The sequence below is a fragment of the Oncorhynchus kisutch genome, linkage group LG23 (genome assembly GCF_002021735.2).
Source record: "Oncorhynchus kisutch isolate 150728-3 linkage group LG23, Okis_V2, whole genome shotgun sequence".
NCBI classification, from domain to species: Eukaryota; Metazoa; Chordata; class Actinopteri; order Salmoniformes; family Salmonidae; genus Oncorhynchus; species Oncorhynchus kisutch.
In genome coordinates this window covers 39,615,187-39,639,107 of record NC_034196.2, presented here as the reverse complement: position 1 = coordinate 39,639,107, position 23,921 = coordinate 39,615,187, and the positions used below count along the sequence as shown (strand labels likewise).

Here is a 23,921-nt window from a genome sequence, read left to right as displayed (position 1 = left end):
AATGCTCTAACGGTCCGACTCCCTTCAGAAAGACTTCCTATAAAGAGAGGTTTGTTTCCCAGACAGATTCCTCTCTGTTAGGACTAGGTCACAAGCTGTAGGCCGGGATTATGACAACGCCCCCCACTCTTTCCTTTTATCACGACTGTGAATGTTTGGTTGGCCGCCCATGCAAGGCACCACCATGTCTTCTGCCTTATCACTACACCGCCACCAGCATCCAAGGCATGTGGGCGAGAGACCAAGACTTCAGAAGGACTTTAGTTTAACTCTGTCCACACTCCCAAGTGGTGCTTATATTAGACTACATTGCCTTTGGAGCCTTTCTGAAACTAGGCCATTGAAAGGCAGACATTGGGCTTGTAACATTGTGGGGACTATCAAAAATATATATGGATGTTAAATACCATTTAATTTGATGGTTCTGACGTGGAATGAGTAGTTTAGCTTTGAGTCTGACCCTTTGGAAGGATTGTATCACATTCAACGGCTACTTTTTGTGGTACTTGAAATTATGAATAAACACTTGTTTTCTAAGAAAAGCTCTTGACTTCCTCTGGGCCTGAAAAAATTGAGGTTCTTTTATCAAATAGAGGGGTAGTCTGTTTTCATTGCTAGCCCAGCTGTTGTCATTGCTAGCCCAGCTAGCCCAGCTATTGTCATTGCTAGTCCAGCTGTTTTCATTACTAGCCCAGCTGTTTTCATTGCTAGCCCAGCTAGCCCAGCTGTTGTCATTGCTAGCCCAGCTGTTGTCATTGCTAGCCCAGCTGTTTTCATTGCTAGCCCAGCTAGCCCAGCTGTTGTCATTGCCAGCCCAGCTGTTTTCATTGCTAGCTCAGCTAGCCCGGCTGTTTTCCCTTGCTGGCTCACGCTTGTCCAGCCCACATCATTAAGGCTGCCAAGACAATTATTTCAGTGTGAAGGGAAACCATCAGCACGGCTCTAGTGATGAACGAGGGCGAGGTCAGGCAGTGAAACTGACCAAAAACCAGTGCTTCCCCCCAAAACCACGACTCCCTACCCCAGGAGTCCTCTGATGACATAATGTACTGTGTGTTTAGTTTCAATAACACAAGCCCATGTTGGTATTGATAACATCTAGAGCTTTGGTGAACATCTAACAAATCAGAATGCTAACAAGCACATTTAACTTGAAACTTTGCAGCCTGTGATATTGAGGCTTTGGTCAGGTTGTGGGGGACACTGGGGCGAGATGGAGGGTGGGTGTTTGAGGCTGTGGTCAGGTTGTGGTTGTGGGGGACACTGGGACGGGATGGAGGGTGGGTGTTTGAGGCTGTGGTCAGGTTGTGGTTGTGGGGGACACTGGGAAGGAATGGAGGGTGGGTGTTTGAGGCTGTGGTCAGGTTGTGGTTGTGGGGGACACTGGGACAGGATGGAGGGTGGGTGTTTGAGGCTGTGGTCAGGTTGTGGTTGTGGGGGACACTGGGGCGAGATGGAGGGTGGGTGTTTGAGACTGTGGTCAGGTTGTGGTTGTGGGGGACACTGGGACGGGATGGAGGGTGGGTGTTTGAGGCTGTGGTCAGGTTGTGGTTGTGGGGGACACTGGGAAGGAATGGAGGGTGGGTGTTTGAGGCTGTGGTCAGGTTGTGGTTGTGGGGGACACTGGGACAGGATGGAGGGTGGGTGTTTGAGGCTGTGGTCAGGTTGTGGGGGACACTGGGACGGGATGGAGGGTGGGTGTTTGAGGCTGTGGTCAGGTTGTGGGGGACACTGGGACGGGATGGAGGGTTGGTGTTTGAGGCTGTGGTCAGGTTGTGGTTGTGGGGGACACTGGGACGGGATGGAGGGTGGGTGTTTGAGGCTGTGGCCAGGTTGTGGGGGACACTGGGAAGGGATGGAGGGTGGGTGTTTGAGGCTGTGGTCAGGTTGTGGGGGACACTGGGACGGGATGGAGGGTGGGTGTTTGAGGCTGTGGCCAGGTTGTGGGGGACACTGGGGCGAGATGGAGGGTGGGTGTTTGAGACTGTGGTCAGGTTGTGGTTGTGGGGGACACTGGGACGGGATGGAGGGTGGGTGTTTGAGGCTGTGGTCAGGTTGTGGGGGACACTGGGACGGGATGGAGGGACAAATTCTCCAGTTAAAAATGTCATTACATTTGCAATGTAGAGTAACTTCAGCTTTGAAAATACATGGCTTGGGGTACTTACAATGTGGTCAGCTTTGGAATCAGTTCAGTTGGACTTCCAGCATTTTGTATGCTACAGTAAGTTAATGGCCAACCATTCTGTAAACAGAGGATATACTATAATTGGGCAGTACTACACAGTACTATGATAACAGTGGAAAATTGCTTATTGGCGGTCGGTCCATCTAACCTCCACCACCACAGCACTAGGAAAGTGGAAATCTGTCTGTATACTTACAATACACAATTGGCCATTCAAAAATGTTTAAAGCAGTGTAGGCTATCATAGCTACCATCAACTCTACCCTCCTATTCTTAAATTTGCCACTGGCCAACAAAAAAAGCACAAAGACAATGGTTAGACCACATTGGCTGTACAGTCTGTGGCACATCGTGACCCTGGTTGGAGATAATGTTTTTTCCTGTTAGAAACGTCTCTGTGTGTTTCTGTATGTGGGTCACACTGCTTGACTACTGAATTAGACGGATCCCACTTCAAACTGGCATTAAGCACGTCCCCTAAACCTCGGCTCCACAGTAATAACCGTACTGGAGATGAAATGGGCATTCTGCCACACATTTCAGCATCGGTCTGGTCTGCTCAGTACAATGGTGTGCGTTTAAAAACAAATACAAATAAGCATGCATCCCAAATGGCATCGTATTTTTTGGACCCAAGCCATATTGCTCTGGTCAAAAGTAGTGCAGTGTAAAAGGAAAGGGGTGCAATTTAGGATACGGCCAGAGTAAAGATTAAAGAGTAAAGGACAGGTGTGGAGGGGGGGCGAAGTGTTTGGTCTGATTGAAGACCTGGTCTGACTAAATAGTCATAGTCTAACGCGTTCTTTATTCATACAACCTATTGATTGTTGAATTGATTTAATGAGCATATTTAATTAGGGTAAGTATTAATAACCCACATCGTCAATATTACAATACTTTTCTATGCATATAAGTCTTGGGCGGTGTTTTATTTCATCTTTACCAGAATTGCATCAGTCTGAGTGACTGTAGATGAAGTCACATGATTAAACGGTTTCTTCCTCAGTTATCAGATTAAGAAATGCCCCAGAGGGGATCTACTGTGCTGCCATATTGCATATTTGCTGACAAAACCTCAAGTGGATATTCTTCTGTACTACCAAACAGCTCCTGACAATGCGTGCTTGCAAAGTTTCACTTTCAATTTGCCAATTTTTTCGGTCTACTGACATTCATGAGAGTTGGCCTGTATCACATTTATTTCACTGCAGGACTAAGAGATATCTTATGAGCTGTCGAAGTGCAGCCCTATTCAATGATACAATGTATTTCCCAGTAAAAATCCCCCAATGCAATTAATACATTTGCCAGTTTAAGAATTAACAGTATATTCTGTGAATAAACACACTACATTTACCCAGTGGTTTCATTTCTCTTATTGGTACTGTGAGAAACAGTGCGTGTGACCAGGGAAATAGCAGATGTATTGTATGGGAGGGTGGGCATTTCACTGCTGTTGGTTAGATGACCCCAGCACACTCCGAGCCTTTTCACTGTGGCAAAGGGCACGAGAGTCCATGTTGATGTGATGATGTCCGTAAGTGAACCCTGGGCATTAGAGGCTTATGTTTAGGTCACAGTGTCAGCACTGATATGTTAGCTTGGGATGGGGGATGGGCTTGATGTGTGTGTGTGTGCTTTTGCGTGTGTGCGTGTGTGTATGTGCATGTGTGTGTGCGTGTGTGTGCATGCGTGTGTGTATGCGCGCGTGTGTGTGTGTGAGTGTGTGTGTGTGTGTGTGCGCGTGTGTGTATGTGCGTGTGTGTATGTGCATGTGTGTGTGCGTGTGTGTGTGTGTATGCGCGTGTGTGTGTATGCGCGTGTGTGTGTGTGTGTGTGGCAGGGAGGGGGGATTGTAGAATGATCTGACCAGATGTATCATAGTGACTTCATAGCAGTTGGGTCTTATGCTGCTGAGACTTCGGTCAGCTTTGAGTGGAACTGGTGTTTTCTAAAGTGTGTAAAAGCAGAGAGGAGGGTAACTCTAAAATATACCTTCTTTAGGGCCATTAATGGATCTCTCTCTCGCTCTATGTCCATCTCTCTCTCTCTCTCTCTCTTTCTCTCTCTCTCTCTCTCTCAACTCTGCAGTGACATATGTAGAACTGGCCTTGGGAACCCATCTCCTCTTTCACTGAGCCCTCTGCAGGGCCGTGTTGCCCCCTCTCATCCCCCTCCTGCAGCGCACCAAAAGATCCCCCTCCCTTAGAGGAAATGGCCGATCATCATCATCAGGTTAAGACTTCCTTCCTCTTTATTCGACTGCAGTCGCCCTCTAAGGCCCATGACCTGCCGTATCCTGCTGACACTGCCAGCTCCATCGCCACAGAGGAAGGAGGGTCGACGAACAACTCGGCTGGAGCTATAGTGACATCCACATCTGTAGCCGCAGCACCCATCCCACCTGACCACATAGAGGACTGCAGTGTCACGGCCTTGAGAGTAGACATCAACTCAAATCAAGAAGTAGACGAAAAAGCCAGAGAGAGAGGGGAAACATCCGATTATTCAGCTCATGCTGGAGATGTGGCTTCGGTCGTCTCAGGGGACCCTCAGACTCAGAACTACCAGAACTTATTGTTGAAAGCTGATCTGGAATCAGTGACTGGATTACAGGACCATAGTCTCAGTACCTCGGAGTCGGATTTCCCTGTTTGGGTCCTGCGGGAGGACAGTCCTCAGACAATGATGAACAAGGACAATCAACAGCCACTAGCGGGGACACCAACCACCACTAAACCAGCACCCCACTCTCAAGCTTATTCTGCAGCACCACGAGTAAGCTTCCTGCACCCAGCAGAAGGATCCGTGCCCGACACCCACGGGCCCAAGGCCACTGAGATGGAGATGGACAAGCCAAGCCAGAAGCCTTTCCATCAGGCCCCGGCCCCAGCCCCACCACCTACCCAACCCAACGTGGCTCCCAGCCCCCATTGCCCCAGCAGCACTAACAGTTGGGTTAGCAGTGCAAAGCAGAAGGAGGCTGGTGAGAAGCCAAGAGGTCCACAGAGTGGTTCACAAGTGTTCCTTAGAAGTCCAGAAGAGCGCAAGACCTTTCTGTATGCAGTCAAGGAGAGGTCCTCAAAGGTACCTGGAGACACGTACAGGAACGCAGTGACAAGGAGTCTCTCCACGTCTATAGCTGTCACTCAATCCAGTGTTGTGACCTCACCGGCTTCTTCTTCAGAGCCTTCTGTGGTGAGCTCAGCTATGTCAAAACCCACAGTCTCAACAGTTGCTGCTCCATCCTCTGTGATCAGTGCTGCTCGTCCCTCCATGATAAAGCCTGTTCCAGCTCAGAAGGTGAGTTGCTGTTTAGGTTCTGTGTGTGCAGAGATGTGCTGCTACTGAAAGTGTATCTGATGGATGATCCAGTTGCATGTACAGTTGATGACTTGATGAGATGTTGTGGCTTCACATCCTTGATTGTTCCGTAATTACAGTACAGTATACTGTTTGCATTTGTGTCCTTAGGCTACTACATAATATGTGATTTTTACAATCAACATTACATTGATAATTCCCAAGAAGAGCATTTGTGATTTTGAGCACTGGGATTATACCAAAACTAACCATCCAGGGCCCTAATGTACAGTAGATTAAACTAACCAGCCAGGGATAAATATAAAGTAGATTTGAGATGTTAAAGTGCTCTTGGTAGTGTAGACATAAAACCAGCCAATCAACTTCCATGAGACATGAGTCATGACAACGTAAGACGAATAATACTCTCTGTAGCTCCACACCCAGATGGAATGATAGCTAGTAGGTATCCGGGGCTTGTCTGTCATTCCTCAGACTAAATGGCCTAGAAAGACATATCATCTTTTCAAGAGATAACCCACCGGTCTCTGAAGTCCTCTGGACAATAATCACAAACAGCCCATGGAGCAGTCCTGTATTTTAGCCTCTTGAAATTGGTATTTATAACAAACAGTTGCGCAGTGTCATTACAGTGTAATTACTGAAGAGACAGATTTCACACACATCTCCTGGTTGTCTGTGTCCACACTAATGAAGTAATGAGATTATTAGTATTTAGGTGGGTTAAGCCCACCAGTATCCTCTGTCTAACCTTAACCCTCTGTAAATAAATCCAACTCCACTTATTCTTGTAGGCCTCTCCATGCTACTGTGGTAAACTGAACATCGCGGTCTGTATTCACAAAGTGTCTCAGAGTAGGAGTGCTGATCTAGGATCAGGTCAGCACTCTTATTTGTTATGATTTGAAAGGCAAAACCAATTATGTGTTGCTTTGTGTATATAGGCCATGGTCGTCTTTGACACCATTGGGATGCCATAGTATTATTATGGGAAAAACTTCCAAATAAGATTGAGGTGAGGGGGGGTGTGGGTGAATGGCTCAACCTGGAATTGGATCACCCCCTAGTGTTGGAGTTTCAAATATTGCACTGGAAAATAGGAATATTGCTGTATTTGCTATGCTTTATGAATTATTAGCAGAGAGGATTAAACAATATTATTCCACGAAACCCGCAAATTAATCCTGCGCTGTCAAATATATGATTTACAATGTCCTTTCAACTCTTAACACTCTGATCAGATATGGCAGTCTGTGATCTAAATATCCATGCATTTGCAATGAGGAACGCGTCTATATTTACATAAATGCCTATAAAAATCTATATTTATGCAGGTAAATTTGAATTTTCTAAAGTCTAGCAGTCTCTTGCTAAATGTATTGCTTTATTTACCTACAGTATCTTATTAAAGGTAGACTCATCAATATGACATCTCGATATCAAATCAAATCAATGTTTTATTTGTCAAATGCGCTGAATACAACTACTAGACCTTACAGTGAAATGCTTACTTACAAGCCCTTAACCAACAATGTAGTTTTAAGAAAATACAACAAAAAAAGTAGGAGATAAGAATAACAAATGATTAAAGAGCAGCAGTAAATAACAATAGCGGTGCTATATACAGGGGGTACCAGTACAGAGTCAATGTGGAGGCTATATACAGGGGGTACCGGTACAGAGTCAATGTGGAGGCTATATACAGGGGGTTACGGTACAGAGTCAATGTGGAGGCTATATACAGGGGGTTACGGTACAGAGTCAATGTGGAGGCTATATACAGGGGGTACCAGTACAGAGTCAATGTGGAGGCTATATACAGGGGGTACCGGTACAGAGTCAATGTGGAGGCTATATACAGGGGGTTACGGTACAGAGTCAATGTGGAAGCTATATACAGGGGGTTACGGTACAGAGTCAATGTGGAGGCTATATACAGGGGGTACCGGTACAGAGTCAATGTGGAGGCTATATACAGGGGGTACCGGTACAGAGTCAATGTGGAGGCTATATACAGGGGGTACCGGTACAGAGTCAATGTGGAGGCTATATACAGGGGGTTACGGTACAGAGTCAATGTGGAGGCTATATACAGGGGGTTACGGTACAGAGTCAATGTGGAGGCTATATACAGGGGGTACCGGTACAGAGTCAATGTGGAGGCTATATACAGGGGGTACCGGTACAGAGTCAATGTGCGGGGGCACCGGTGTCGAGGTAATATGTACACATAGGTAGAGTGATTAAAGTGCATAGATGATAACAGAGAGTGGCAGCAGCATTCCGGGGGTGGGGGGCAATGCAGTGTACAGCGGGGTGGATTCCTGCTTACAGACATCAACAATAATATCATTCAAATCCTCTACATTGGAAAGAGACAAGTCTTTTACAGCAAAATGTTCTGCAATTCTAGCCATTTTGCCATGGGGTGGAGAGGTGTTTGCAGTTTTAAAGCTAATTTCCTGCAATTCTACACATTTTGTAATGACTCATGTCATGTTAATTTGATATCTGAGTGAGTATGACTAACAAAATCAATGGGGGGCCCTTTGAGATCAGGGCCCCTGGGTACGTGGCCTGCGGGCCCAGTCGGTATTCGGCAATGATTACTACAAGTTTATAGCTGGCTAGACTAATTACCAAACAAAAAATTGTTGACATGGCTAATGGAGTAACTGTCAGTGACTGATAATAACATGAAAAAAACTGCTGATGCACATCCAAATTTTGAAATTGCATCTAGTGTGTTCTACTAAATAACAATTTGGGTTGGGGGGCCCTTACCGGCCGGGGGCCCTAAGCACAAGTTTAAGCCTGAACCCAGCCCTGACCATCCAGGAAATTATGCTACAGAGTATTTGTTTTCTTTAAGAATCAGACAGGAAAAACTGGTTCTTTCCACTTATGTTCTTGCTTAAAACAGCAAAATCATAATCCCCATTTCTGTGGGCTTGTGCACATCTGTGCCACCCGTCCCGTAGCTTGTTTTCTGTCCTGATGTTTGGGAAGTCTAACACTTTGCAGTAAATGTCTATTTAAGGATTACATGTGGTGATGTAAAAATACAGACATTTTTGAAAGATATACATAATAATGGTGTTTAGTCTGTCTGTGCCCCTAGAGACCAGTAATAGAAGAGAGTGGTGAAAAAGTACTGTATCAAATAAATGTACATGCCACAGAACATAAACCCTGTATGTATAGGCCGACTGCCACATGGAGCTTTGCACTAACTCTATTCATTTTGTACCATACATTTCTTGCCAATCATTATCTGAGAGGTATCATAGGCTGTGGTTTTTGTTGTTCTCTTTCCATTTTGCACACACTGCATTTCAACCGCATGTCTTGATTGGATGTCTTTTTTATCTGTACAATCAGGTTCTTTTTCGGTTGAGATTTTCAGGTTTTTGTAAAACGTGTGTAATATGGATTCGTTTCCAATTGTATTAGTGAATGTACAGGATACACATGGTACTGTCCAATGAAATTCCTACTTGGAGGTTCCTTTTAGACAATGCAACAACAATAAGAAATAATAACAAATAAGAATACGAACATAAAGTAAATGTCTCAGTATAATATAATATACAGGAAGGCACAATTTATAGTCATGCTGTACAGACACGCTTGGCGATTGGCAACACCACTTAAACCAAATGTAAATCGTTTCTCATGAATGAGGGGAAATTGTCGTCTCAGAATTTCTGAACTAGCAGGCAGAATGGGTTCCAGAGAATAGTTTAGCCACAGTCATGATAGCCTATCATCACGGGGAAAACAACTTTCATAAGCACAAGGTAGCCTACATAAATACAGCATGCATGACTGAAATTCTCTATTCTAAAATTATTGCAAATGTATGATGGATAGATAGTTCATGAACAGGTTTTCATGCTGCCAGTCAGTTTAATCTTTGGATAAGAGCTTCATTATTTTCCTTTCTCGATGTCCTGTATCTGCCACAGGATAATCTACCCTCGTTAGATCAGGAATAGTATGAACTACGAAGCGATTTTAGATGGGAACGTACCAAGTGTCACCATATTTGAGGGGAAGGCTGGAAAGCGTAACAAAAGTCAATAGATAAACACCGAGGGCAAAGTGTAGCAGATAGGAAGCGGGAGTAGGACGTCGGATCAAGAAAATGCTTTGCACACAGATGGAATAAATCAATCGTTGGTAAGTAAATGCATTGTTAACTACCCGAAGAACAAACTTTTCGAGTCAACAATGGCTGGTTATTGGATTCAGAAGGATGCTGGAGCTGGCTGAAGTCGAATTCGTGGTTAGCTCGCTGGCTAGCTAGCTACAGTACAGTAGTTCGTGGGGTTTCGAGTTCCTCCAGTCATCCATTCCCAGCCAGACGGATTCTGCTCCTTGGATTGAGGGCTGCATGTAGACGTTACGAGTAGTGTAAACCACGTCCTGCATGTTAGGAAAACGGGTCAGTTTTCTTCGGAGGACAGAACTGTTTGATGCGTTTGTAGCATAAGTCAATATTGGCTAGTTTTATATACTGAGAAATGGTGGTGGTGGGGATTTCAGTCAGTCAAGGGATATGAAGTGAACAACTGTCAGAACAGCTTGCCAGCTCCTTCGCGAAGAGTGATCACAAAACATTGGGGATATGGACGAGAGTGATGATGGGGTAAGGTGCTTATAGCAGTAACGGTAAACTGGCTAAAATAAATTCCATAATGTCTTATTGTTTTTTATTTTTATAGCTAGTTACCTAGCCAGCTCAGAATATAACGATAATTTGGCTTGTTGGCTAGCACATTGTCAGCTGTGATTGCTACTGTTAGCTGTTGTCCCTGGCAGTTGATAGCATCATGCTATCTATCTAACTGTCATATCACACCATAGCAAGCATAGTGACAAATATTTAAAAAAAATACAATTTTTCCAAACGTATTATGTTTGCCACTAACGTTATACCAGTAAGAATATGTAACGATAGCCAAGACATTTTGAAATGTGTGGCTTGCTGTGGTGCTGGATAAGTATCAAGTGGAAGCTCTTTGTTGTCAGGAAGCCCCTTCAATTCACCATGATCTAATGTTATAGTCTAACTGTTAGCTAGTTAGACTTTCATTTTTATCCATTGAAGATGCTAGATTTTGTTGTTTGTAATTCATGATCAAAGCCTAGTTTGCACTCTTCACTAAATCAACTTGCTCTTTATTTTTGTAAATTTTGTGAAATAAACCATTTTTACGGTAAACCTAGTAGCTACATTATTTACAGTAACTGAGTTGCTAGTTCAGTTTTCAACACTGTAGTCATTGTAACATTATTTTGAAGGTAGATTCAACTAGCCAAGGGGTTTAACATAACAAGGATGCTCCTATAATATGACATTTAAATTGGCTGTGCTTGCTTGGATTAATCCTTGGATCAGATTCAAATCTGGGGTAGAGCCCCAACAGTGTTTTCCCCTCAGCAAATGTTTCCACTTCAGTATTTTCCCCTCATTCGCTCTTCAATTTCAGGAGCTTTAGCTAGAAGTCAGCGGGGTCTGCCTGAACTAATTCTTCACTTTGTACAGTTGTGCTCTGTTTGGATGTGATTATGTTAATGTAATTGGGAAGGCTTGGAGTGGTCCAGCAGTCTTACTGGCATTGTAAAATGAATTGCCAAGAGAGCAGTGCATTTAGCAGCAATGGCTTCGTTCGTAAACTGTTTGATTGACTGAGTACAGGATTGAAAAATCGACAGTGTTTCTTTCTCTTGCTTTTTTACACAGTCAGGATTTGTCATAAATGTACCTTAGTGAGAAGACATATCACATGGTTAAATTCAAGGGGCTCAATAAGTTACCTATTGTCCAAGACACATCTTACAGTTCATCCCATACACGGTGCAGTTTATCCACTCGGCCTTTGTATGACAGAACATTAGAGATGTATTGACGCATGCATCTCACAGTCCCTTAACTGGCTGTCAGAGACAATTTCCCTCCTAAGTATTTTCACTACTTATGAGGATGACCTGGTTTTACCACATCATAGCACAGTTCTGAAAGACAGTCTTTATTGTATTGCTACATAAGCCTTCAATGGCCCTGAGTCAGGATGGGCCAGAAGTCTATCCTGTGTGCAATAGGAATGCCTGCAACCTGTCATTAAGAGCACACTTCCTTCACTGTTCCAGAAAATGTTAATGAAGACGGTGTTCCCCGCTTACACTCAGTAGAGATTTCTGCCACCTCCGGTAGGTGTCCTGTGTTTGTCTGGGATTCTGTCTCCCCCTGTTCACCTGACACTTGGCCTGGTCTGACATGGGAGTGGCTGCATATGGTGTTGACTGGCCTGACAGCTGTGAAGGATGCATTGTTTCCTTAGGGGAGAGACAGAAACAAAGCATTATGCTAAGAGCCAAAAGGGAGCTGGGAATTGGCTAGTCTTTGTACAGGAGTAAGGCTATCATAAAAAGTGGCTTGATCAACATCAAATAATCATTTAAATGTTTCTTCATTTGTCCTGTTATCAGGTGAATTAAAATCAGTGAGCATATGAGATCGTTATTGCTTTCATTTGGTTGACTTCCTCCCTGCTAACCTACTCTTTAGCTCATTGCTATTAGAAGTGCCTCCTAACCCAGCTCCTTCTCCCATAACCCATACGGCACAGATTTTGGGCAAACACTCTTGTCTTTTTTTTTTACAGGCAAACAAGGAATAGTTTTTTCCTCAGCTAATGTGAATAGTGAGAGTTTTGTGTCTTCTTGGACAGACCTTCCTTTACTTCCATGAGTCAAGCTAAACCCAATGACACATGGGGTTCTGTTTTCCATTAATAAAGTGTGCATGCATTGCAAACCTCTAAAAATGAGGTCTTGTAGCAAAACATGACTTGATTTGGCACATCATTTAAAAGTGTTTGGAATCTTTCTGGTGTTTTTTCCCCCTCATTATGCATTGGCAAATGTAATTCACTAATGCCGTGTAGCCTATCTATTCTATTGTATCTAAGGTCTCCAGATGCACAATCATTGTTATTGAAATCCTGTAACAGGACTTTTCCGGAACAGAAATGTGATAAGGAAATGTAAAAGCAGTCTTGCCCTTGCAGAACGCCGCACTAACTAGATCATGTCTAATTTACAAGCTCCCTCCCTATAAGGAGTCTGCTTCTTCCTATAAGTAGTGCCCTACATGGAAGCCCCCATTTCACCTCATTAACAGATGTTATTATCACCTCTTAAATGGTATTACCCTTCAGGGTTCATATCCAGTCTATCCTGTTTGACTGATAGGTCATATGACAATCCCACTAACTAACATCCAGTGATCTGTAAAGGAATACAACTGCATCACCAACCCCATTTATATGCATGTTATAGGCCTACATCTTTGGGTCAAATGTATTGGATTTTTAAACTTAGTTTAAAAGCACTTCGCTGAAGAGAGTGCAGGTATAAAGCCCTGTGTCAAGTGACTGATGTGTCTGGCATCTGATATCAATAAGAGTTTTGGCAAGAAGCTGCTCTAAAGGAAGCTCTTTTGTCCTATTTATCAAACGCTCATGAAAGATCCAAAAGCGGATTATACCGGAAGTTTCATGAGATTCACTTTAGTTGTAATTTATGGCTGACTCTGCACTACAGATTTACAAAGCCTATTTACAAACAGAACAGAGAGAAAAATAAAAAAAATAAACTGATTGTACTCGAAGTAGGTTAGATGAGCATATTTAGGCATATGACATTACTGGTTTGGAATAATAAGCCTAACATATTTTGCTTTGATAAAAGCATATTTTGCCTCCATTTCTTGTTACTTGTATTACTCTCTTCTAAGTCTTCAGTCCAATGGTGTACTTACTATGTACCATTTCATACACTCACAGGACCAGATTGTGAACACACACACTAGTTCTGTAATAATTAGTACTTTTGCACCTCCTCCATTACATGGTGACACAGAAACACAGCCACAACAGATCACAGGTAGACATGCTGCTCAGCTTTAATCTGGAATGTTTGCCCATGGCAGAGCCACTGTGGCCCAGCCTTATTACGGCATTGTAAAAATGACAGGGGAAACATATTTTGTCATCACCCTCGAATGACTGAGGATTGGTCAGTGTGTTCATTTGAGTAGCATGTCATCTTATGCAACTTCTCAAAAGCAGATTTTCTTCACCTTTACCCTATCTGCTGTCCTGGCTTGATATTGTCTGGGACATTACTCTCCCTTTAGAGAGTTAAAGTTCTCTAGGAGTCTATGTGGGCCGTGCCTGTGTCATAACGGAAAAGCTGACCTGTAGGTTAGGCGCTCCAAACGCAGTGAACCAACTGTGCAGCTGCGTGTTCCGAGCCATCTGCACTTTTGAATTTTCTTTGAACCTCCAAAAACATTTTCCAACCCTAGATGGATCGGAGCACGGTCGTCCCACAGCCTTTTGGATTGACAAATACTTACTAACCATAAAATACACACCGGCTGTATTGTTTCTGACCGTGTTTACTACTCTAGTAGCGAAGACTTGCTCTTTATGTGTGTCCTGTCAAAGTTTACAATAACTTTAGAATGCTTGGGTTTGTCCTCCGAACACTATCCCTGATCTCTGCACACTGTATGACAGAAGTTAAGAGGGTTGAAAACCTTTTCATTGATTAAGAGGAGCTTCTCAAATTCAGGAGATGCAGGTAGGCCAATCTATTTTCACTTATTTAGCGTTCTGTATTTTTGTGTTCACCTAGATATGGTTGGTATTTTTCTCTCCTTATCAGGACAGCAGAACAGTTGCACTATTATTCAACAACTGTTCCTCAGTCAGTTTGAGTTAGTGTACCATTTGATAACATTGGAAATAATGTCAAGAAGCATTTTTTTGATAGTTTGGAATAAGATGTTTGTTTGTGGACTGGGTAGGGTATGGAAGTCCCCCAGAAACTTGTCAGTCTGCAAGTCCTTGAAAAGAAAAAGCCCAACCTTTTTCTGTGCTTGTTTACACAAGTCTCACACATGCTGAGTTCTGGAAGCACTATACCTAGTTCTACAGCTGAGCACATCTTTCACAGTCAAAGTAATGATATCCTGTTTGAGATGTACCGCTACTTCTTTTACCCAGATGTAAGTTTGGCTCAGATATTGAGCTAGCAAAATGCAATACATACTACGCTCTAATGTCCTGTCCTGGGATGAGGCAAATTTGAACCAAAAAATGGGAACCCCCTTTCCTCATTTTGTCAAACATAAACTGTTTCATTTGACTAATTCCCCAAAACATTGTGATGGATTTGCAATGTTTTATTATCCTGAATCACGCTGATCTTTTGTCATTCATTTCCATCAGATTTAGGCAGGCCGTAGGCAGGTCATTCACTGTACATAGACTTGTTCTATTGTGTTATTGACTGTATGTTTGTTTATTCCATGTGTTCCATTCTATGTTGTTTGTTTCACACTGCTTTGCTTTATCTTGGCCATGTTGCAGTTGTAAATGAGAACTTGTTCTCAACTGGCATACCTGGTGAAATAAGACATTTCAGCTCAGATGTGGATCTAGTTTAGATGTTCTCTTTTCAAATGTAGTTTGATGCCTTTGAGGACAAAATATTGCCCGATTGGTTACGGGCAATTCCAAGTAAACAGAATTATGCTGAGATTCGCTTTTTAAAATTCTCAGTTTAAAATGTATGCTGAACAAAAAACATTGATTTAAAATACATTTTTTTTAAATGACTGCAAAGTTTGGTAACAGTATTAAGATAAAATCTCCCTCCATTTTATTCTGTTACCAAACTTTATATCTGCACAGTTCTTCAGATTTTTCACTTTAAAATCTATACCAAACAAAACATTGATTTTAAAGTTGAACAAAACACAGAACTCTATACACAATGACTACTGTGCAGATACAAAGTTTTGTAACAGAATAAAACTGAGATTTTACTGTAATTATTTTTACCAAACTTTGAAAATCAATGGTTTTTGTTTGGTCAACATTTGTAGTGAAAAATCTAGGTCTCAGTGTAATTCTGTTACCATGGAATTGCCCTTACCAGAGAGTGACTTTACTTTAGCACAGGCGGTGAATTTCTGAACCCTCTGGAGTATGATAACTCTTAGCTCGAGTTCTTGAGCTCCAGTGTTTTCTAGGACCTTGATGTGACACTGCTCTGGCTCCTGTGGGAAAGGACAATGTACTGAGTTATGGTGCCTCTCTGGAGTGTAAAGAATAGACTAATGTAAAGTCCCAAATGGCACCATATTCCCTATCTAGTGCACTACTTTTGACCAGGGCCCATATTCCTATATAGTGCACTACTTTTGACCAGGACCCAATGTATGAGTCCTGGTCAAAAGTAGTTTACTAGATAGGGAATAGTGTGCCATTTGGAATATAGACAAGAGATCATCGTGACCTTTTTAATGGAAGCTGATTGACAGCTCACCTCCCATGACTATGTGGAAGTCAACTCTATTAATTACCCGAAGCATTAAACAAACTAGTGAATTATGATGTGGCCTTCACCCTCCAATGAGATTCCCAGCTGTTGCTAAGCGAAATAATTTAGTCCATCTGGGCAGATTTAGTAGAGTAGCCTATCTAGGCTAACCAGTGTGTTTTTTGTTGTTGTTTCTGTACGAAATGTTTTCTGTGAAAAACACTGCCATAGTGTCTTGTCTTTCACAAAATGATGGAATTTTGTTAATTTTCTAGGCTTTGTTCACCTTGATCAACACAACAGTTCTCATGAATGTCATAACAGTTCCAAAAGATGGTCTCTGTCTAACCAACCACCTCATTTGAATAGCATAAATTCTGTTATTGCAGTCAACATGATACTTTTTTAGTTTGTGTGGGCATTGAGTCTTCAATATTGGCTTATCAATTGTTCATTTTAAGCAATGTCTAATTTCAAGAGAGTTGGGGGGGGCTGCAAAAAACAACAACACTTTTCTGGTTAAAAAAAAAAGGGTCTGCATTCTCACGTCTCACATTGGCAGCCATGGCAACAACCGCTTTCCCACAGAGAGCTAAGTTCGCTTCATAGTTTCTTCTACAATTTAACCTCTCAATTTAGATTGGAATGTAATTTACAAGGTCATTTTACTTTGGAAGTTTTTATTTAGTCTATGTAGGAATTGTAATCAATCATTCAGATTATGCTAGTGTTCATATTAGCCTACTAGTGTAGGTTATTGACTATTTCTCAATAATGATCTCACTGTGTTTTTATGGCCCATCTATAGTGTTTTCCCACTCTTCCCCTTTTGTGCTCGTTGATGGATGCTGGCGTAATTCTAGTTTTAGTTGCCTGTCATTTGATCTGCAGAGCTTAATTCTTGTAATGGTCATGGCACTAAGCTTTGGAATGGTTTTCAAATGTGGATTTCATTGAATCAGAGTGCCTTTCTCCTGTTGAGTCATCCTGAAGGAACGTCATGCAATCACTGTTGTAGACTTTAGCAGAACTAGGCCTATTAATTGTATGGCTGTTGGGAATGTTGGCTAATGAAATACTTTACTGAGCCTTTGCTAAGGTTCAAACAGAATTCACTAGCCTTACTTGGATTGAGAGAGCCAAATGCTTCACGTACATTAGATGGATCCTTCATATGTGAACCTTTGACCTCCTCGGCACTTAGGCAGTAGCTTAAGCGTCTTTTGAGATCATGGCAGGTGAGTAGCTACTCTGATACATGAGACCACTTTGATGGCATTGGCGGCCTGGCAGGCAGAAATCACGATCTAGAGACACATCACTGTAAGCTGTTTTAAGGGAGGCTCTGACTTTCAGAACATGGACTGCTTGAGCTTTTATTGAGGATGCTGTGTGGCATGTTCTTATCTATAACACAGATAGTTTAGGATAATGTAGGCCTGAACTCTACTCCTGTATCACATTTAGCTTTACCCTTTAGCACTGCCTTTGTTCTTTAAAAAAAGTCTGATTGTTTTAGAATTCTTCAACTTTGTCAATGTTTGATTAGATTAGATCAGTGGTTCCCAAATTGTGAGGGCTCTAGGGGTCTTTTTTTTAAAAAATTTCTAAACTGTATTTATAACTTGGCAGAAATGTCCAGATCAACTATCCCATGTCAGTTTTTTGGGGGGCTAGGTTTTTTAGCCCATAGATTTTGTAGTACACATTAGACATGGCAAAATGTATGGAGTTGTAAGAAAATTAGCTTTAAAACTGCAAAATGTTCTCTGCACCCAATGATAAATGTGTAGAATTGCAGAAAATAAGCTTTAAACCCGGTAAAATGTTCTCCCTGCCAACAAGAGGTGCACGGGATGTTCCCCAATGCTGGAAGGGGGGCCTAAGTGAAGAGTTTTGGAACACCCTGGGCTAGGTTACGCTGTTTCAAGATTTTAAAAATGTGTAATAATGTTATGGTTTTACGTTACAAACTCATGTTAGTTTTACCCTTATGCTCACAGAGATTTTACCAATGAGTGTTCCCTGCTTTGAAAGAGACATGGCGGTAAGTGGCTGATGGTACTCTGTACGTTATAATCAATCAAAGATGTTGCTGTTAAAAACAAAATCAATAAATCAAACTAAAGCAACCGGAAATTATTTTGGTCGTTTATAATCAGAAACGATATCAAGATCTGAAGTTGATTCGTAGAGCATGGTCAAGGGAAATGCTTTTGAAAACATGGCCAGATGGTTAAATAGCGGTAGGTCTACTGTCAAGGTGATGTGATTAGCCTCAATCTGATTTTGGTTTCAAAACACCCAGATGAAATGAACTCTGTTTTACTGTCCAATCAATGGCCACTGGTGGAGAGAGATCTCAATGATTTATGAATGATAATGCTTACTTATCAGAGAATCATCTTGCCTACGGTAAATACATGTTCTTGTTTATTCTTGCAGGCTGAAACGTTTGTTTGGGTTAACAGCTCGTCTTCACACGCTCAAAGTGTTGCGAAGGCCAAGTACCAGTTTCTCTTTGGAAAAGGAGACGAGACCAGCTCTACTGAAAGCGGTATGGCACCTTTCATATAATCTACCCCACATGATACTTCACAACAGTATGATGTTATGCTGTTTGCTGTAGCTACGGCTACACTTGGCATGAGGCCTGGGACATTATCCTCTTTTTAAAAATGTTTAATTGTTCATTTAATAACATGCATGAAATGTGTCACAGTTGGACCCCTGCATTTTGCTGAAAAGGGTTCTTGAAATCCACTAAAAATATAGACTAATCCTGGTCTATTAATCATTCATCATCAGGCCTAATGCATACATTATTTTACTGGCTAATATGAATAATTCTAAATGATTAGTGCAGGACTGCCCAATTACAGTACTTAGCTATTTATAGTGCACTGTAAGAACCATACTGTGAAAGTTCTAGGAAGCTCCTATATCAACCAGTTATTGATGAATCGGCCCAACAAGCCAATTTCTCTACAGAAAGAGGCTGTAGAAGTTGAGCCTTTGCATTCACTGCCTTTTAGCCATGAGTTGAACAGAGCCTACTTTCCCAAAGTGCAATGAATCATTTTGGGGAACTGTAGTAGGGCCTATATAAACAAACCATTTTTCAAAGCAAGCCCATGAACAGTAGTTAAGTGCTGTGTCAAACATTCCCAGAAACTAGAGATGAATAAGTACTGTATAGTGATGTGTTTCTATCGTTCCATTTAGTGTGAACATTAGCCTGTTTGCTGAGGTAATGCTACATCTGCACAGGGAAGACTTCCTCTTTTTATTACCTGTCAAGAGCCAGTCCGATAAGAGGTCTCAGCCCTGACTGGTTACCCAGGCTATTTAGCAGGAGCTTAAAAGGTCATTAGTAGTCCACAGGGATTTGCAAACATCATCTAGACATCTCCCAAGTGATGCTGCAAAGTCATGACTTAGTGCTATCACTTTCACTCTGTCCACTATCCTATCCTTCTCTACAGGGGTCACACAACTGGTGATCCTCAGCCTCCCTCGTTAACTAGACATTATATACAACTGTTGTATAAGATACGCTGTCTGTGTCCAAAATGGCATATGAAGTGCACTACTAAAGGGCCCATAGGGATTTGTTCTAAAGTAGTGCACTATGCCTGACACAGCCTCTGTTCTGACGCAACACCAGTCTAAAGGTCTATTGTTTTAACTCCCTGTGTCACCCAAGTCATAAGTTATTTTGATGGCAGAAATCTAATTTAGCATAATAATAATAAGTCCCCATGAAAATCCATACGTTTAATCTAGAGATTTTGTTTTGTTTTGGATGCGTCTCAATCCACCTCATCGGCCTATGTCGAACTTCTGCATTTGCGGTGAAAGGTGACAGAGCTAGAGCGGTGTTTATCAGACCATGAGACATCCTGAAAATCTCTCTTCTCACACAACTGGAGTCGGTACAACCAATCTGCCAACTTCAGTCTATAGCGTCCAGACAGTTTGGGATACACGCTAATATGACCCCTCTGTGGAAAGGTGAGACTCTCTAGGATGCCCACAGGCCTCACAAGACTCGCCTGAAGGTCCCCGGGGCCAGTTGAAAAAAAATGGAAGTACAGTATATATGGAGATTGTTTAGTGCCAAAAATAAGTAGTTAAATACCTGTCCAAAAAAATAACAAATGCTTCCTGATCTTTCTTATACGCTCAGATATAGGACAGAAACTTCAGAACAAACTTCCCTTTGGAACTATCTGTTGTTCCATGTAGGGAATCTTTTATTCATTGCGTTTGTATGGGCTAATGACAGTAAGGCCAAAAACAATTCCATATGGCTTAGTAGAACCCCCCCCCCCCCCCCCCGCGGCTTAGACTCTAATGGGTTAAGAAACATGGCCTCGAATCTCTCATGCTATGTCAGTCACTCTCCAGTAGAAACAGATATTGATACAGTAAAAACAAGGAAATGCTGCCATCTAGTGTAATCGTGTTCTTGACATAACGTCTTCTATGACGAGGACATACAGTAACTGGAGACAGGGATCGGGGTCTGGTTAAGTAGGCAGGACATGGAAGAAAACGCTCTGAAATGGAGTGGTACGATCTGAAAAGGAACGATTGCTTTCTTTTACCGTAGCAAAACGGTGTGCCCTAATAAACAGAACCGTGTTGAACTCATTGTGTTGGTTTCAAGTCTGGGCCTATTAGCCTAAACAGGGCGGAGCAGGTTGCACATGATGTTTTTACTTTTAAGCTACCTCCTGTTCATCCAGTTCTGTTCTGGGTTTCATTAGCCTACATGCTAATGATGCAGTACCTTTGATGGTATTCACTATGTATCACTGTGACAATAGACCTCTTACTTGACCTCATCCACTCCACCGTTCATGTCAAATTAAACTGGATAATTGTATTAATTGACACAGCTGTCTCGTCCAACTCTTCGTGAACAGGTTCAACAAGAGGACAGAGTGAAATACTCCAGGATAAAAACCCTTAGGTGTATTTAGTTAATTTAGTAATTATACATTCTCCCTACATGGCTCAAAGCAGCTTAAAGCTGTTCAATATTGAACTAGATACTAAGGTATTCAATAGAAAAAAAGACCTGCTGTTTTGGCAAAATTGTATCCATCACACTCGGCTAATTTGAAATAAATGTTTGTGAATACATGTGAACTGAGCATGCTGAGCTTTGGTCCACTGTCTGAAGCCGTTTGCCGGCCAGTGAAAGGGACATCTGCGTGTGAAGGGACGAAAGAAAGAAAAGGAACCAGCAGTATTAGTTTGGATTCATCCCAGCCCTTCCTTGGCACCTCCTAGCCCTTCTCCTTTCATGAAGTGGACACAGTGCCGTAGTGTTCAGACTACAAGGCTTATTCAGAATTAGTCCAAGAGAGATATTTATCTTACACCGAGAGGAAATGCACATTGTTTCACATCCTAAATCAATATAATCTATCTAATGATGGTGATAGCGATGATAAGTAACCATTTATATATTTTTAAAGTGCACATGTGACATTTGTATTGATCTATTTATCTTGTAGTATTTGACACATCTCATTTTCTCAGTTTCAGCATCAACCTCTCACGTCTTAGCGGACGAGGGGAGTAGTAGCACCAGTCTAGACACCTGTCTCCAGGACGATGACATCGATGAAACCTCGCTGTTCCTGGAGATCGACCGTGAGCTGGCCAACCTGCTGAGCGGCCTCAGCGCCAGGAGCCAGAATGCTCCAGCCGCCCACGCCCAACCTGTGGACAGCCTACACCCAGCGGACAGTAGTGAACATCAGAGCGCAGCCATCATGATCCCCTGTAGCGGTCAAAACGGGGCCTCGCAGGATGTTTCCAGCCGGACCTCAGAGAGAAACGGTGAGGGGGAGGAGACCAATGTGGACCTGGACATGTCTGGCCTGGGCCTTGTTCCACCGGGAGACCCACTCCTCTCGCCCACCTTCCTCCTGGACTCGTGGACGGAAACGCTGCTGAAAGATACGGCTTCCCTGAGCTCCGCGGCCCAGAAGGCCTTGGGCGTCTCCACCGTGGCGGCCGAGGTAAACGGAGACTTCAGGAATGCGCCCGCTGCGAACTGCCAAGAAAAAACAAGTGCCGGCCTGACAGCTGCTGCATTCACATCTGGGCCATGCTCAGGGGCGGGTGTGGTACCCGTGGTGGACCAGTCTGAACCTCCCAGGAGGGGTTCAGAGGCAGCGACCGAGCCTGCCGGAGGGGGGCTGCTCCTGGACGAGGAGTCCCTGGAGGAGTCCAGTAAAATCCTGGCCGAGATCCCAGGCATCTTCACCGCCTTCCTAGACGGGGGCCAGCTGAGGGAGAAGCCCCCTAAGAAACTGCGATTTGCGGAGAGCCGGCCAGGGAGCACGACGACGGTGGTGGCGGCGACAGACGTTTGTGGTCAGATGGGACATGAGCGAGGTAGTGAGGACTCGGAGAAGGGACTGGAGGGACGTAGGAGCTGCAGCAGTCTGAAGGTAGAGAGCTCAGTGGACAGTCTGAGTCCTCTAGAGAGACTCCCCTGCCGGCTGTCCCTGGAGGACGAGGTGTTCCGGGTGCTCCCTGACATATTTCTGCACCAGAGCCCTGATGGAGACGCGGCACGGGAGCCCAGCTCAGATAGGTACGTCACATATCTGCTATATTCCAAATGGCCTCTGACCCATAGCCACTCCTGTGGGTCTGGGGCTGTATTCAGCTTCATTGTTTTCTTTCAATTAATACGGTTATATGGACAGGAAGTAGCTGATCTTAGATCAGCACTCATACTTTGAGACACTTGTTACATACGGCCTCTGAAAGGATTGGACAGCTGTAATTAAGTTCAGTCCATAGGACAGGACGATCCAATCCTTTCAGATCTACAGATGTCCCTAGTCCCTAGTGCAGGGGTCTGAAACGTGTGGCTTTGGTGATCTATAATTTGTCAAAGTAATCAATACACTATAGGCCTAATAGTACTCAAATAAACACATCAAATTAGCTCTACTCACACTTGAACAGCCACAGAAAAGGTTATTTGAAAACCGTTGAAGTTGACTACACCCCTTACTATTCAACACAATTCTGTTTCGTTTGAAATGCAGCCAAGTGCGCCAATGTCTCTCAATTTCTTTTTCTTTACAAAGATTTTAATTGAGGTATTTTGTATGTTTATTGGATAGTGATCGATGAGGTGAATAATAGGAGAGAGAGTGTTGAAAACCCATGCTGTCTGCTGTACATCATACATGTGCTACAGAGTGTTGAAAACCCATGCTGTCAGCTGTACATCATACATGTGCTACAGAGTGTTGAAAACCCATGCTGTCAGCTGTACATCATACATGTGCTACAGAGTGTTGAAAACCCATGCTGTCTGCTGTACATCATACATGTGCTACAGAGTGTTGAAAACCCATGCTGTCTGCTGTACATCATACATGTGCTACAGAGTGTTGAAAACCCATGCTGTCTGCTGTACATCATACATGTGCTACAGAGTGTTGAAAACCCATGCTGTCTGCTGTACATCATACATGTGCTACAGAGTGTTGAAAACCCATGCTGTCAGCTGTACATCATACATGTGCTACAGAGTGTTGAAAACCCATGCTGTCTGCTGTACATCATACATGTGCTACAGAGTGTTGAAAACCCATGCTGTCTGCTGTACATCATACATGTGCTACAGGGTGTTGAAAACCCATGCTGTCAGCTGTACATCATACATGTGCTACAGAGTGTTGAAAACCCATGCTGTCTGCTGTACATCATACATGTGCTACAGAGTGTTGAAAACCCATGCTGTCAGCTGTACATCATACATGTGCTACAGAGTGTTGAAAACCCATGCTGTCTGCTGTACATCATACATGTGCTACAGAGTGTTGAAAACCCATGCTGTCTGCTGTACATCATACATGTGCTACAGAGTGTTGAAAACCCATGCTGTCTGCTGTACATCATACATGTGCTACAGGGTGTTGAAAACCCATGCTGTCAGCTGTACATCATACATGTGCTACAGAGT

General features: G+C 43.0%; 1 protein-coding gene across 5 annotated transcripts in view; it reads left to right on the top strand.

Annotated features, from left to right (window-relative positions):
- The first annotated feature begins 4,284 nt into the window (after nucleotides 1-4,284).
- The window catches only part of psd3l (pleckstrin and Sec7 domain containing 3, like), a 157,707-nt gene continuing 138,070 nt past the window's right edge, over nucleotides 4,285-23,921 (top strand). Inside the window, exons 1-4 of one of the 5 annotated variants that reach the window (XM_031802301.1) lie at nucleotides 9,565-9,694; nucleotides 17,917-17,960; nucleotides 18,359-18,470; nucleotides 21,467-22,532. In XM_031802301.1, coding sequence (XP_031658161.1) covers nucleotides 17,928-17,960; nucleotides 18,359-18,470; nucleotides 21,467-22,532 — 1,211 coding nt within the window. In that variant the 5' untranslated portion in view covers nucleotides 9,565-9,694; nucleotides 17,917-17,927. Of the gene's footprint in view, nucleotides 5,492-9,564; nucleotides 9,695-9,841; nucleotides 10,164-17,916; nucleotides 17,961-18,358; nucleotides 18,471-21,466; nucleotides 22,533-23,921 lie in introns of those variants that run through there. The other 4 variants (XM_020457339.2, XM_020457338.2, XM_031802302.1 and 1 more) reach the window with 4 other exon arrangements.